At 40.5% G+C, this 14,602-nt stretch overlaps 1 protein-coding gene across 3 annotated transcripts in view; it reads left to right on the top strand.

Moving 5' to 3' along the window:
- LOC131443472 (kelch-like protein 29) overlaps positions 1 to 14,602 on the top strand; it is a 216,362-nt gene that overhangs the window by 157,303 nt on the left and 44,457 nt on the right. For all 3 annotated transcript variants that reach the window (XM_058613134.1, XM_058613132.1, XM_058613133.1), the window contains 2 exons: positions 5,549 to 5,731; positions 7,866 to 8,046. In XM_058613134.1, the coding sequence (XP_058469117.1) occupies positions 5,549 to 5,731; positions 7,866 to 8,046 (364 nt within the window). The remainder of the gene's footprint in view (positions 1 to 5,548; positions 5,732 to 7,865; positions 8,047 to 14,602) is intronic.

The following is a 14,602-nucleotide window of genomic DNA, read 5'->3' as shown; positions in this document are numbered from 1 at the left end:
GAGTGCCCGACGCCATTTGTGTTTATATGCTTGTTCCACAGTATGTCGAACAACAGGCTGTAACTCAAGCAAAGTATACTTTACAGTAGAAGTGTGCACTTGTAAACATTACGCGGATCCTCCAGCTGAGCAGAAAGTGGAGCTTTTACAGCCCCTGTCACTGATAACTGCACACGCGCGACATCATGAATCGTTACTGAGTGGTTACCTGCCCAACGTGAAACAATGAAAGCTGCGGAGGCCGTCATGATGCAACTCCCTTGCAGATAAGTGTCTGCTGTGCCTTTAACAACATCCACCCTGTGAATCTGCAACCCTGCTTTGTGCACAACTGTCGAAAAAAAGTATAAACCAAACAAACACTGAAGTCCTTGAAGTCTTTCAGAGGCCTGTCAGAAGTTGAGTGCATTTATGTGGCATTAGACGGCATGAAGCAGTCATCTACTCGTGTGTGTGTGTGTGTGTGTGTACTTTAGTTTAATCAAGTAGTGATAATTGATATTTCCTTTGTCTACACACAAGCAAATTGCAACACACCTCTACTGGATATACAGTAAATGGATAAAAAGGTGATTTATTTTCTGAAAACCCCTTTGGGAAATAAGTCAGTGCGTTATTAATTAAGTAGGTGATTATTTGCTCTTGTTGACATGTTGACGGCAGTATGTAGGCTTCAGATTAACGGTCGGTACTCCACTTAGAGGCTGTTCTTGAGCTTTATAACTTTAACATTTTCTAAGTTAGATTAGTTTGTCGTACATATTGCAGTTGTATTTTTAGAGTTGTTATGTATCTGAATCCGACAGAAAAACACTTTAGCTCCATGTTGGTTTAAAAGTGGAGCTTTGACTGTAATTTGGCTCCTCGACGCGGCGCTGATGGAGGTCATGTGCTATGATTGGAAGCTGCTAAGTAGACGTGTTTTGTCAAATGCTGGTTTCCAGTCATAAAAAAACACTTTCCGCAAAGAAACTCTGATCCTGGCAGGATTCTTGGCTAATGTAAACGGGCAAGGCATTGATCTCTCAGCTTTAACCCTGCCGAGTAATATCCAAGTGTGTCTCTTGGTACAAGCAAACACCACAGTGTTCCATTTCACCGAATTAAGTATAGCTGGTTAAAGTAAGGTCAGCCAGGCTGAAACAGTTGGGCTAAAGGTGCATTGGGAAACAGAGAAGGAAAATGAAATGGAGACTGGAAGAAAAACAGCAAAGAACCTCAGGGTCTGAGAGGGAAAGACTATAAGACAAACTAGAGAGAAGGTGCAAAGTCTCTCCTTTGCTTGACAAAGAGACAGAGAGCTCAAGAAGAAGACGAAGGATGGAGGCATTAACTGCAGCGTAGAGGAAAAAGAGGAATAAAGAAAGAAGGATTTGAAGCATGGTGCAGAGAGCAAGGACACGCTCAACAGGGTGAGATAGGGAACAGTGTGGCAGCGGGGAAGAAGACACGATAAAGTGTCGCCTTTGCGTCTTCATTCTTCAAATCCATCTCTTTTGTCCAGGAGTGACTGTACAGCTGTGTGCCATAAGTTAGTGTGTGTGTGTGTGCATGTGTTTGCTTAGGATCCAGCTTGTTCCAGCACAGGCTGAAAACATGCTGCTGTCACAGATAGGTTTCATTTAGTTCAAATGAAGTAAGGCAGAAGTAAGGCAGAAGCAATGCTTCGGATATTGTCTCAATGGGTGGCCATGGACTTTCATTTAAGAATTCAGCCCTTAAACGACAGGCGTGTTCATCGTTCACAGCACATGTTTTTTCAGAGGGGGGTCCATGCAATTCACAGCTTGTGATGACTGAAACCTCCTTGAAAACTGGGTGCTGTCCAGATGTTGTCAACATGCTCTAGTCTCGTCATACCATCTTACTTCCCTGTACTATGAAGTGTAACCAAACATTTTATAAAACTCCTACAGCTGTAATCGATATTTTTCTTTTGATGTTATAATGAATCAAATGGATAAACCCACCGGACCCTAACAGACCAGCACCAGACAGCACACGGGTGGCTGGCGAAGCTGCTTTAAATTGAATTTAAAGGGATTTATTCTGTTGCTTGAAGTCCAGACTTATGAATATTGCACTGCAGTTCATCAGGTTGACACAAACAAAACCACAAATGAATGCTGATGTTGTTCTGTCTGTGTCTAATATGTAAGTAAGCAACCTGAGCGTTGATAACGTGCTGTTATTTAATGCTGTAAATGGATGTTAAATGACACAAACGCACTTCCTCACTCTTGTGTTTAACGTTTCATGTTTGTAAACGCGGTGGAAGTGGTTGCTCTAAAAATTCATGTATCTATATATTGGCTGATACTTTGGTGACGTAGTCGGGTTAAAAATATTTCAGAAATACAACAAAAGGTCAGAAACAATCGGGAAAAGGAGACATTTTCTTTCCAAACTGTCAGGGAAAAAATAACATGAGCTGTCAAGACTATGTTATCCCTTCATCCCCAAACACTCGTCTCCATTCTTCGATCTCCATCCCTTCATCCCTCTACCCAACTCCCATCAAACCTCCGTCTGACTGACAGCCGTCCCTGTGAGCCTTCGTTGTCAGAGAAAACTCGCACACACCCACACAACCATCTGATCCGATGCCGCGAATCCCCGTCAGCGGTGCCCCGCTCTCCTGTTTTGTTGCATTCTGACAGGCCGGTGTTGGGTTGTGTTAGCTCGTGAATGTGTTCAGGGCTTCAGGGGGTCAGGGCTGCTCCGCGCTCCAGATGTGGACTCTCCCTGACGTGTCTTGCCAAGCGGAAAGCCTTGAGAACAACCATGCACATGTGCACCAGGTGATAATGAAGCCTTGCACGTGCACAATACAGCAGTTTGAATGACTTTTGGTTTAGTGGAGGAGAAATTGTGCGTGGACTAACAGAATAAATCGCACTTTAATTAGCTTTCCTCTTCTGAATCATAATACAGTGTAGTATGCAGATGATGTATAGTATCCTTTTTGTGTCTTAAAATGGAAGTGGACTTATGTGAAGCCAAAAAGATTAACCAAACGGTAGAATATTGATTGACATAGAAAAAGGAAAGAAAATCCCAACTTGGCTCCGACACAGAGACTATGCCAAGTTATGTGAGACACTCACTATCAACAAAATGAAACAGCTAATAGGATGAAAGAAAATTAGATGAAAAGAGATTAAATTTGTAATCCCGTAAAGGCGCAGAAAACTTTTGAAATCCAATAAAGTCGAAAAGTAATGTGTGATAAAGCGAAATAGAGAACAAACATGGAGAGGAATCCTGCGAAAGAACAATGGCGGAACAAAGTCAATATAATTAATGTGTGTGTATGTATAGTCGGAGGCTCATGAAGGGAAAGACAAACTGCCTGTTTTCACTTAATTTGTTTTCAAAGAGCCGCCACTGTAGCTGCGACCGCCCTATAAACTACACTCCCATTTATTAGCTGCATATCCAAGGTCTGTTGGACGTCCTGAGGCCATTTGAGGCTTGGAGTTGGGTCACGGTGCCATGAAGCTGTGAGAACCGGCTCGTGATGGGTACAAGTTCAGCTCAGATCTTTTTTAGCTGCGAGCACTTCCAGTTACTACATTTTTCACATGCTGTCAGGAAGGGTGACAACTCTCATGCCTTGTGTATTTTGTCATGATTGTCCTTTTCTTTAGCTAGTGCACCGCGCCACCTTCACAGTGACGCTGTCACGATTTCTCCTTGAGCCATTACTTTCTTTTCTTTTCTACACGGGGGGGGGGGAGGAACACATTCTTGAAATCTCACAGAGGGACATGGCCAGCCAGCTTTAAGCTGTCCACTAAGTCTAAGCTGTATGTCCACGATATGTCTGAGGTAGTGCTCACTCCTCACTCTGTTTGCTCAGCCTCACCAAAGCACATAGAGATTCTTTTTTTTTTTCTTTATCTTATCTTTCTCCTTGTTTTTCCCTTTTACCTTTCATGGAAAAGCTCTGTTTTACTCGTTTTGATGGAAAAAAAATATATAGAGGCTTAAGGAAATAAAATATAAGGATAAGTTGTGTGTTTTTTTCTGTACAGGAAGAGAAGCTGAAGGAAAAGGCAGGATGTGTCTGCAAAGAAGAGTGTCTGTGTAGAAAGATATCGATCCACACAGATAAACCAGTGTTAGTCTTGGTTTGAACTGAATGAAGATTAGGTTTGCCTCCTGTCTTGCCGCCGCTCCCCCCCCTCCCACCTATCGTCCTCCTTTCCTTCCCTGGCTCGCCTCCCTGTGCTCGGCTGTCTGCTGCTTACAAACACACAGCTCATTTCTGTCTGGCGGCTCATGGTCTTGCCTGCTCACTGGTGCCTGCTGCTGAAGACGGAGAGGACCTGTGCATGTGGCAGCCTGCCAACCCTGTTTGTGTATTTTGGATCACTGGTGTCTTTATCCAGAAGCTGTGTGTGTCACAGTGTGTGTGTGTGTGTGTGTGTCTGTGCGAGTGCACAGAGTGGATGAGGAGTGGTGAACATGTTTTAAGTATCTCCTTAATCACCACAAGGCCCTCGGCATGTGTGTGTGTGTGTGTGTGTGTGTGAGACAAGACACGTCTCCACATATAAATGTACACAAATTGATTCTCGCGTATTGATTTTGTGATTCCCTTATGCCCTGGTCAAACAGCGTAGGTTTCACTATGTATGTGTTGACAGCAAATGTGTAGTTATGTGCTTGTATCGTGGGTAAATTGTAGCTCCCCATCAGTCTTGGTAATTGCACTTTCCCACTTTAAGTCAAAGTTTTCTATTCGTACATTTAGTTGTATTTTTTTTTTGCGACTCAGGGACAGTCACAGCTTTCACAGACTGTGATATTGTGTGTTTGATGTAACGCAAGGTTCTTAAATGCTATATAAATGTATATAATTAATCACATTGCACTTAAAAGCTGAATATCATGCTTGAAGCATTACACAACAGGTCGGAAAACATCATGTTGTCAGTAACTGTGGTGCTAGGGAACTACGGTTGCCTTGGAATCCCAGAAAGCATGTTGTTCTTATTTGTTTTGTTGCGTTTGTTTTCAATTATCCTGACCAAAATCATTGCAATGACTGAAAAAAAAATAGTTAAATATCTTTTTTTTAGATTCTTAAATTTTTAGTGAAAAACAAATGATGATAGATGATAAATGATGAATGAATGAATAATAATAGGTCATGAGGAAAAGATGCAGCTCCTCATAGGCACATTATGAAATAGATCACAAGCACTGTATGTTGCTGAGTTTGACAGAAGTTTCAAGTCACTCATGTGAAATATTGATGTTTTTCTTCATTCACGATTTACACGATAATAGAAATTCACCATGATTAACTTATTGTAAGCGATAAAATCATATATTGTCCCAACACTCCGCAGCACAGAATAGTGGCCTCTGTAAAGTCCATCTATTTGAAAGCATTTAAACTCATATAAACATCCTTATAAATGTACATTCATTTTCTGCCAATAAATGTTCTACACTGGACCTGGCGTGCTGCTTCCTCACATCTTTCCCTCTCTTCCGTCCACCCCCCTCATCCTCCCCTTGCTTCTTTGTGCTCTAGGTGTAGCAGAGGTGATCGTTTTGGTGGGAGGACGTCAGGCGATTGGGATGAACCAGCGCTCCCTGACAGTGGTCACCTGTTTTAACCCCCAGAATAGTAAATGGTACCCGCTGGCCAGCCTGCCTTTCTACGACCGCGAGTTCTTCAGTGTCATCTCCGCGGGAGACAACATCTATCTGTCTGGTGAGTCAAATCGCCCCACAATTCACAGCACAATTGTAAGCTCTCCCCGGCACTGCTGTTTAGTGGCACCGTGCAGGACGTAGATGCCATCACTGTCATCACACTTCAGTGGTGAAACATTTCATATTTACTTTTATATGGGATATATAAAATGTCCTTTAGTTGCATCCAATTAAATAAACGTCATCTATTTGATGGCTCTGAATTATCTGCTAATGCTTGTTATAATGCCATTATACTGCAAACTAGCATTTAAAAACTCAAATTATACCTTTTAGTTGTTTTTTATACTGGAAACAGAAGTTGCCTCAAAGTGAAAAAAGAAGTATATATCACATCTACATTTTAGTAAATGCCAAGCAAAAATATCATGTTATTTTATCAGAAAGCTCCAGGATATGTTTTTATAGACCTTGGGGTATGATTGTTTTGCCCTCGTGCATTCTGTGGTTTTGTTTACTCTGACAATAGCTACAGTTATGGAGCAGAAAAAGAATGATTATATATTTAACCCACTTATATCGAGTCTCCAAACTTGCCATTAGTGATCTCTTTCAACAACGTGGAACTACCAAGGTCGTAGCCTTCTGTCTGTGACCTTTACAAATGGTGAGTGTTAGAGGCTCTCTGCCCACAGAGCTTACTCATTGTTGATATGAAAGTTTTTCCCTGCCCTAGATTTCAGTATAGAGCACTTATAGAGGAAAAGTTTGTTTTTGTAAAAATGTCCCCTCTTTTACCAAATCTTCCAAAGTGGACTTTTTTTTTTATCTGTCTGGCTTTACAGTTGCTGCAGTGTTCTGCAGCTTCTTTTTTTTTTATTCCATAGTGACACAGTGTGCACTGTGTGACTCCCTCTATGAGACACCTTTAAGTTGCTCCTCCAGAGGTAGACTGAATTTCTCCCTCCACGGTCCATTTGTGTGAAAATCCTGCACGGTAATCAGACCTTGACATTGCACCATGGAAATGCAACAGGATTTGTCCTGCGTGTACCTTTCCTCTGCCCTTTTTTCATATAAATGTAAATTTGTGTTTGGGCATTGGAACAGGTCTGCGTGCGTCCCCCCTGGGAGTCAGTCGGCCAGTAGGGAAATCATAGGTGTTCTAGCCCGAGCCAATCAACGGGCTCGGGTCCGTAGCCTTCCTCACGCTCGGCGCAGGGACACTGAGACACAGCTGCTGTTACATGTCAGACTACACAGCTAACAGGGCTGCTATGAAGAGAGCTCAAACAAGTGCGGGTTTGTTGGTTGGCTGGTTCACCTGTCGGCTCAGCAGGAAACCACTTTCAGTCAGTTTAAAATGTTTTTCACTTCTCCAGAAACTAAAAAGAAAACATTTAGAAGGAAAGATTTTTTTTTCTTCGTAACATTAATATAACATTACAGTAAACGGCCGTACCTTGTCCTAATGTTGATTTTGAGTAAAACTAACAGTATGTATTTCTCTTCATCAAATAATATCAAAAGACCTAGTTTGATGATGGAGGTAACGTGGGTTCATGGGAGTTTTCTTTTTTGTCTCGTTTGGTGCGCGGCGGTGAGTAGCAAAGGAAGTGAATCCATGTGTTAATGAAAAATACACACAATGAAAGAACAAAAGACAACACACTGGCTAACTAACTTTGACCCAGACGTTTTAGCAGAGATGATAAAGCAGATGATCTCATTAAAAGCTGACCAAAATGAAACGCTTAATCATCACCTTGAGTATTGGTACAAACATTTATAACATTGGATTCATCATTCTTATATATCTGAATGCAGAAATGTTGCATATTATACCTGTAGTTTGTGAATCTGCCTGAACCATTGAAAAGTACTTGCCTGGGAGACACAGTCATTTTATTGGTGTGGTTATGGTTTTGGCTGCGTTTTGTCTCTCTGTGAGGAGGGAAAATTTGATGAAATTGTTTGTTCCAAAGAAGAAAAATATTTTAGTTTTGCCTAGTTGATTAACGCAATTAAAATGAGTGGAGTTTGCTTTCTCTATTTCCCTATTTGTTTGGTTCAAATGCAAGTGTGAATGTTTTGGGAGGCATGGAAAAGGGTTTCTTGGCTCCTGCTGAGGGAACACTCGCTGTCATCACACTGTATTCTCACTTTAATAACTCCAATTCCTTGCATTTCAGGTGGTACAGAGTCAGGTGTGATGGTGGCCGATGTCTGGTGCTACATGTCCCTGTTGGACAACTGGAACCTGGTGTCCCGCATGACTGTGCCTCGCTGCAAACACAACAGCCTGGTGTACGACGGCAAACTTTACGCCATCGGAGGACTGGGTGTGTCAGGGAACCTGGACCATGTAGAGAGGTAGGAGTCGTGCCAACTTAACTGCAGCTTTTTCTGCAAACAACAAGCTCCTCCAGCTGGTGACTGCACAGTCGTCACAGCTATAAACCTAATTTGACAGCCTGGCACACACGTGGATGATTTTACAAAAGTGTGTGGAAGCTGAGCAATCCAGTTTGAGCAAATAAATATTCACTCTGTGCGGTGAAATATAGCAGATAGGGTGGCGTGCAGTCGTGCGGCACAGCATATTGCAAAAGTGTTTGGACAGATTTGTTAGCATTTTGGGTGAGAGCAAAAGGTGTTGAGGAATGAATCTGAGCTGGTGCATATTAAATGGTCACAGCTGTGAGTGTTGGGGAGCGACAGAGCACCTCTTACTTGTTTGTGAGTGGTGCATGAGTAAGAGGCTTTGCTTTGAGAGAGAAGAGTGGTACACTTGTCTGATTCTATCCACTCCAGCACTGACATATCCTCAACACTTCATTTGAAGGTCATCCACCATGGCCTATTCATCTGGGTCTTTATGTCTTTGCGTCTGTGTTCTTGTATATATACATACAGTAAATCCAGGAATAGGCTGCAGTCTCACTAGGGGGAAATCAATTTCTTTGTTATAAAGTTGAACGGGGATTGTGCAGATGTAATAATTTGATTAATTTTGTTTGACTCTTTTTTTTTTTTTTTTTTATTCTGCTCCCGATTTATTATTTTTCCCTCCTCTCAGGGATTCTCCCCTGACTTTGAGCAGGGAGAGGGGGCTGCCTCCCCTACACGGCAGAGCGAGATTAACTAAAGCAATCAAAAGAACATTACTGAGTATATTAGAGCAGGCCGCTGCCGCTCATTACCTAGCAGCTCAATTGATCTCCAAAGCTGTTCGCAATGCACAACAGTCCTCCAAATGAAACAGCCTAATTTGATATTTCCCCATAATGCTGCCATACAGTGTCGTTATGACAGGGGGTAGATGGAATATTTTCCCCATAATGGAAACGCATTTGATTCCTCTGTCTCTGAGCTGCTTAATTTGAGAGCTGCCAGTGCATCTAGGGCATTCATGGCTCCACAGACATCAGCGATTCGCCGCGTGATGTGTTTGTATGTTTCTCTGCCTGTGCCCTTGTGAGCATTTTTGTGCTGTCATGAAACTTTCTCCAAGGCCCGCAGCAACCGGACTCAATTATCAGAGCCGTAAAACTTTAACCTACTTTGCTTCTCTCCAAGAACTGCCAGGGGCCTCTCCTGTTCGGCATTATGCACTCTCCAAGGCAAAATTACCCACGCGCCGAACATAATAGCTGGAGATCAGAAGGGAGAAAAAAAAAAAAAGCTAAAATAAACCATTCATAACCGAGGGTCAAGTTTTTGTTCACTGAACTTATCATGTAAAAGCTACCAAAGTATTTCTTAGGAACTCAGGGTTTAATTTTGTCAGTGTCTAAAATTGCTTTGTGAATCATGATTGAGGCACAATGTTTAATGACTTGATCTGGAAATAAAATGTCTGAATGCATTTGTTTGCCCATTTAGAGAGGCCATCGTCAAGGAATCAGTTTATGCGTCATGTTTTTTTATTGCTGTTACTCCTCTCCACATATTGAAAGTATTGATGGTGACAAATGCACTGGTTGGCATTTTCGTTTCAAACATGTTATTACTTACGTAGTTCACTTTTTTTTCTGGCAAGTTGCATTGACCTGCTGTCAATGCCTTTACCAATGATAAACTGTAGATTAATCAACTGGCAAACATTGAGAGTGTGAGCTGCATGTTGAGGGGAATAGCTGCTACCGAGGAATAACAAAGGTACAGCAAATGTGTTGCTTCTTGCCAATAAATACTTATCAGCTTTTATATTAATATATACATTTAGTGTGGGAGGAAGACAATAAATCCTCGGTACGGGTGATGTTTAATTTTCACTAAGATTCATATTGCATGCTCGTAGCCAATCATCTTTATATAAGCCAAGTGTTGCAGCCTCCGCGGCATTTGAATCGGTACATAAGAAAATTCCTCTTTTTTTTGCTGAGTTTGTGAAGCTAAACTAATAATATAATCTAATAATTTACAACAGTGGTTTTGTATGGACAGACTTGATATGAACAGCGTAATGTCCCCCAAACAATGTACCTCAAATGAAAATGTGGTGTTCAGCAATAATGTTAATACTGTATATAACTATAATGCACATTTACAGCTTTAAGCACAAGTAACTAGGATAACCTTGTAGCAACTAAACCTGAAGTTATCTTTGTTGGATGCGATGCAGCTTCCATCAACACCTTACCTTAACCTTACCTTTACCCTGTAAACCCTTTATTCCAATATGACTTTATCACTTTAAAATCTTAAGAGAGAGCAATAGAACATAAAAACAAGACGTATCAGTCTAACTTTTAAAATAAAAAAGCAATGTGTCTTTGCTCAGGGCGGCACGGTGCTACACTTTTTAGCACTAGTGCGTCGCAGTTTGAATTCTGACTCAACCTTTTTAATGTGGAGCTGTTTGTCCATGTCTCACAGTCCAAAGACATGCAGATTGCGTGCGTGGTGAATTTACGGCTGCGCCGCTCCTCTTTTTGGTTTTTATGCGTCTCACTTGAGTGAGCTGCACGGCTGTTTTCGGGAAAAGACCTCTTGCCTATTTTCCAATGCGAGCTGCGTGCGTCTCACGACAATAAAAGTGATCTATATCTGTCAAACACAACATGTCCTTTTTCTGTTTCAAAGTGAAAGCACTCCAGTGTTTCAGTTCCCTGATTTCATAAAACTTGTATTTATTTATTCTTTTATTTATATGTGCAGGACTGAGTCCTGTATTAAGTTGAGTAGTTAGTTAGTATTTAGAGTATCTTTTATGATTTTCAACGTTTGCAGACTGTATATAGTTATAAATATAGATATAGATATAGATATAGATATAAATATAAATATAGATATAGATTAAAACACACATACTTTTACTTTTAAAGTTGCATACTTTTAAAGTTTTTAAATTTAGATTCCCTCTTATTTATTTATAATTATGTCCCCCTTGTCTCTCTGAAAACAACGTCTTCATTTTATTTGGAAGTAAATTATTTCTTGCTTTGAATATTACTTGCCCTGCTTTTAACTGAATCAGATCCAGAAATGTCAGAGCTTGTATTTTTAAGAATAGTTCATTTGTGTGGTCTCTATATGCTGCGTTATTTTTTAATCGGATTGCCCTTTTATGCATTATTGAATATTGCTTTTGTACGCGTTGCCCCACACCTCTACACAGTAACTCAAATATGGTAAAAGTAATGAACAATATCATGTATATCGTGCTTTCTGATTGAGAATATGCCTTGTTTTCCCCAGGATAGCAATGCTCCGTGCCAACTTCCCTACAACATATTTAATGTGTGCTTTCCAACAGATTTTGTGGTACGCCAAGGAATTTAATTTAATTTACTCTTTCTATGTTTACATTATTAATATTTTATCTATATTTCTCTTGTGTTTTCCAAAGAAAATTAAATTAATTTTGTTTAAATTGAATATAAATTTATAAAACATAGCAAAAGAGGCACAGCAGCTCCACGGCAGGGGAGCAGGACACAAGTGTGTAAGACGCAGCAGATCAGTGATATGACAGATTTTTACAGCATGAAACTGGCGCTCAGTTGATTGGGGAATTGGATTGAGCATTGGTGTGAATGTGAATGTTTTTTTTTGTGTGTCTGCCCACTGTCAGCTGGGATTCTATCTACTACTGTGACTCTCAGTCAAAGGATAGGATATGATAGAATGCATATTCTTTCTCTAAGTTAAAAAAAACAAAAAAAAAACAAAAAAAAAACAGTGTTGCTCACACAAGGGGGGGGGGGTTTACTCTTACACCTTTCTGTGGTCTGGTCCTGTGTGATTAGTGACTCAGTGTGCCTATAATGTTGCTTTATGTTAGCACACTTAAAGGAACATGAAGAAGAATATCACCTGTGTCAGCACATCTCCTCTCATCCTTGACTGCCTGTCAAACTTGTCAACTGTTGTGACACAGACACACATTCATGCAGTGGAGAAAATGACAGAATAGAGGTAGATACCAGTTTGAAAAAAATAAAAAGCATGGGACAGGTTTTAAAATTCTTTATAAGTCTGGAATTTTGTTTGAAGGTCTTGCAGAAGTCTGGTGGAAAAAAGTTTTGCTCATAGTAGAGTAGAATTAGTACTCTATACTCATAGTAATAGAGTACACACTTGCATTTTCACCTTTTTAAAACATTTTGGGATAAGTGCAAGCACCCTTATGGGATTACTTTGGATAGCCCTAAAAATTAATGTGGGTTTTCCTCGAGGACAGATGTGGATGGACGTAAGGAGGACACACACATTTTCACTTGTCTTTTAAAGAAAGACAAGTAATATTTCATATTTAAAGCTTGTTTCTGAGACACTTGTAATACTAGGTTATTTGTTGAAATCCTCTTGACGCTCGGCCAGACATCAATAAATAACGTTGGAATCTGTGTAAATTTCATTCCTCAAAACACAAAAACCCAGACTGCCTGAAGCCGAGTGGACGAGAGAGTGCTGACCCGGCAGCTTCGCTGACATCATGTCTGCGTCACCTGAACATTATCATCATGAATTATGCAGGTTGATTAGTTAAATACACCAGTGAAAACAGTGCAGTCGGAACAAAACGATCGGTCGTGTTTATCGCAGTATTGCATGAGCTACAGACACCCCATTTTTTTCCAGGCACCTTTATTTATTGATGGCTATCAGGGTGTGAAGAGGACTTCATCAAATACTATAAAAATGGGTTGTAACAAATTATGTATTACAGCGTAGTTGGAGCAGATTCTGTTTCTGAATGTGCACCTTTGTTTTGCCGATAAAGATTGCAATTTCAGAGCTCAAGGAGGATGTGTGACTCCACAGCTGATTTGTGAACAACAGGTAGCGGGTCTGTCAAATCAGCTCGAAAGACAGGTGTTATAAATCATTCGCAATCTCACCAGCTCGGCAAGAGCTTGACAGCTTAACAGCAGCAATTTATTTCAGGAGAACTATTGTCAGGAGTTTATTTAATTCCTCAAATTTGTGTCCAAGATACAGAACAGAAACACAGACAGGTTTTTTTTGTCTAAAATGTTAACTTGAGAGCTACTTTGTCTGTAGACACTGTCAGACTGATTTACCGTTTTCTTTAGCTTTGAACCTTGTTAGGACCACGGATCGAAAAACTCTTGCTTTGCTTGATTTATTATTTATATGAGCACCAGAAAAACAAAATGATTGCTTATTTTTGTACCTTGCTTCCTAAGTTTACCTCCACATATTGTCAATTCAAAAGCATTTTTATCCTTAAAATGAATGTTTACATATGATCCCTCCGCAAATCACATAGCCAGGATTGCTTTGGGGCCATTTGTGAAGGAATTTGTTCACATTTGCTTTGATAAATGAGCCCCATAAACCGCTGAGCCTTTATTTCGTTGCTAACTCCCAGATTTGGCATGTGCAGCTTTGCTGGGGGCCAAAACCCCTAATGCTCTGCAACCAGTCCACAGCAGGACTTAACGCTGGCCAGTGGAGATAAGGGAATAGTTACTTAAGCCTTATTTGTCACCTTTACACAAGGAGGAAGAAGTGAACAGGTCTGAATTCCAGCTGTAATATGGAGACCCAGTAACATTCAGAAATAATTAGTCAGTTCATGTGAATGGCTGCCTTGTTTGATATGCAGATGAATGGCAGGGACTGTATGTGAAGGCTGGGGAAAAGCACGAAATGGAACAGCAGCCAGAGTTGATTTTCTTTGCTCGTACAGTGATTGATGCAGAGATTGTTACACACAGGCAATTTTCTTCTTCTTCTTTTGTCTCATTGTGTGTGTCTCTGCATTTCCTCGCTCACTTGTGGGTTTTTGTACCCATTGTTTCTTGAGTGTATGTGCATATGTTTGCCACTATACAATAGAAGTGGAGGGGGGAAAAATCCACATGATTTAAGGATTTTACAACTGCATACCCCTGCATCATTGTTGTGTTTCCACCAGCTTGATTGAACAGAAACATTTAAAGGTAGCAGTTCCCATGTTTTTCTCAAAAAGTGTTGGAAGTTCTGTTTATCTGCTATTCATTCATTCATTCATTGAAGCATGTTCATTTGAAGGCTTGCGATGTTTTATAAGGCTCTATTCATTTCTTTCTTCAATTCAAAGCTGTGGTCTGATTGTTTTTATTGTATTGTTAGCAGAAGCAGTTCAACATTCTTCTTTGTACATGTTATCTACCATAGTCCCATTAAATTTGGATACGTACATGTTAACATGCATGTACATGGATTTGGACACATGGATTATTGTCTCAGGAAATTTAGGAAAAGAACATTGCAATTGTCAATACCACTGAATCGCGTTACATGGCAAATTAAATCAGCACCTAAGTATCACGATACAGGGAAATTATGACAAAGGCATTCTGCCCTCACTCTGTGTTTATTTGTGTTTGCATTTATTTGCTGGACTCCAACAAGGTTTTCTCACCTCACAGTACGCCGACTCCTCATTTGCAGTCCGTCCTGCCTTCCTTTG

Source organism: Solea solea, chromosome 17 (genome assembly GCF_958295425.1).
Source record: "Solea solea chromosome 17, fSolSol10.1, whole genome shotgun sequence".
Lineage (NCBI taxonomy): Eukaryota > Metazoa > Chordata > Actinopteri > Pleuronectiformes > Soleidae > Solea > Solea solea.
The sequence above is the reverse complement of the archived record's forward strand: the minus strand, read 5'-3'. Positions and strand labels throughout refer to the sequence as shown.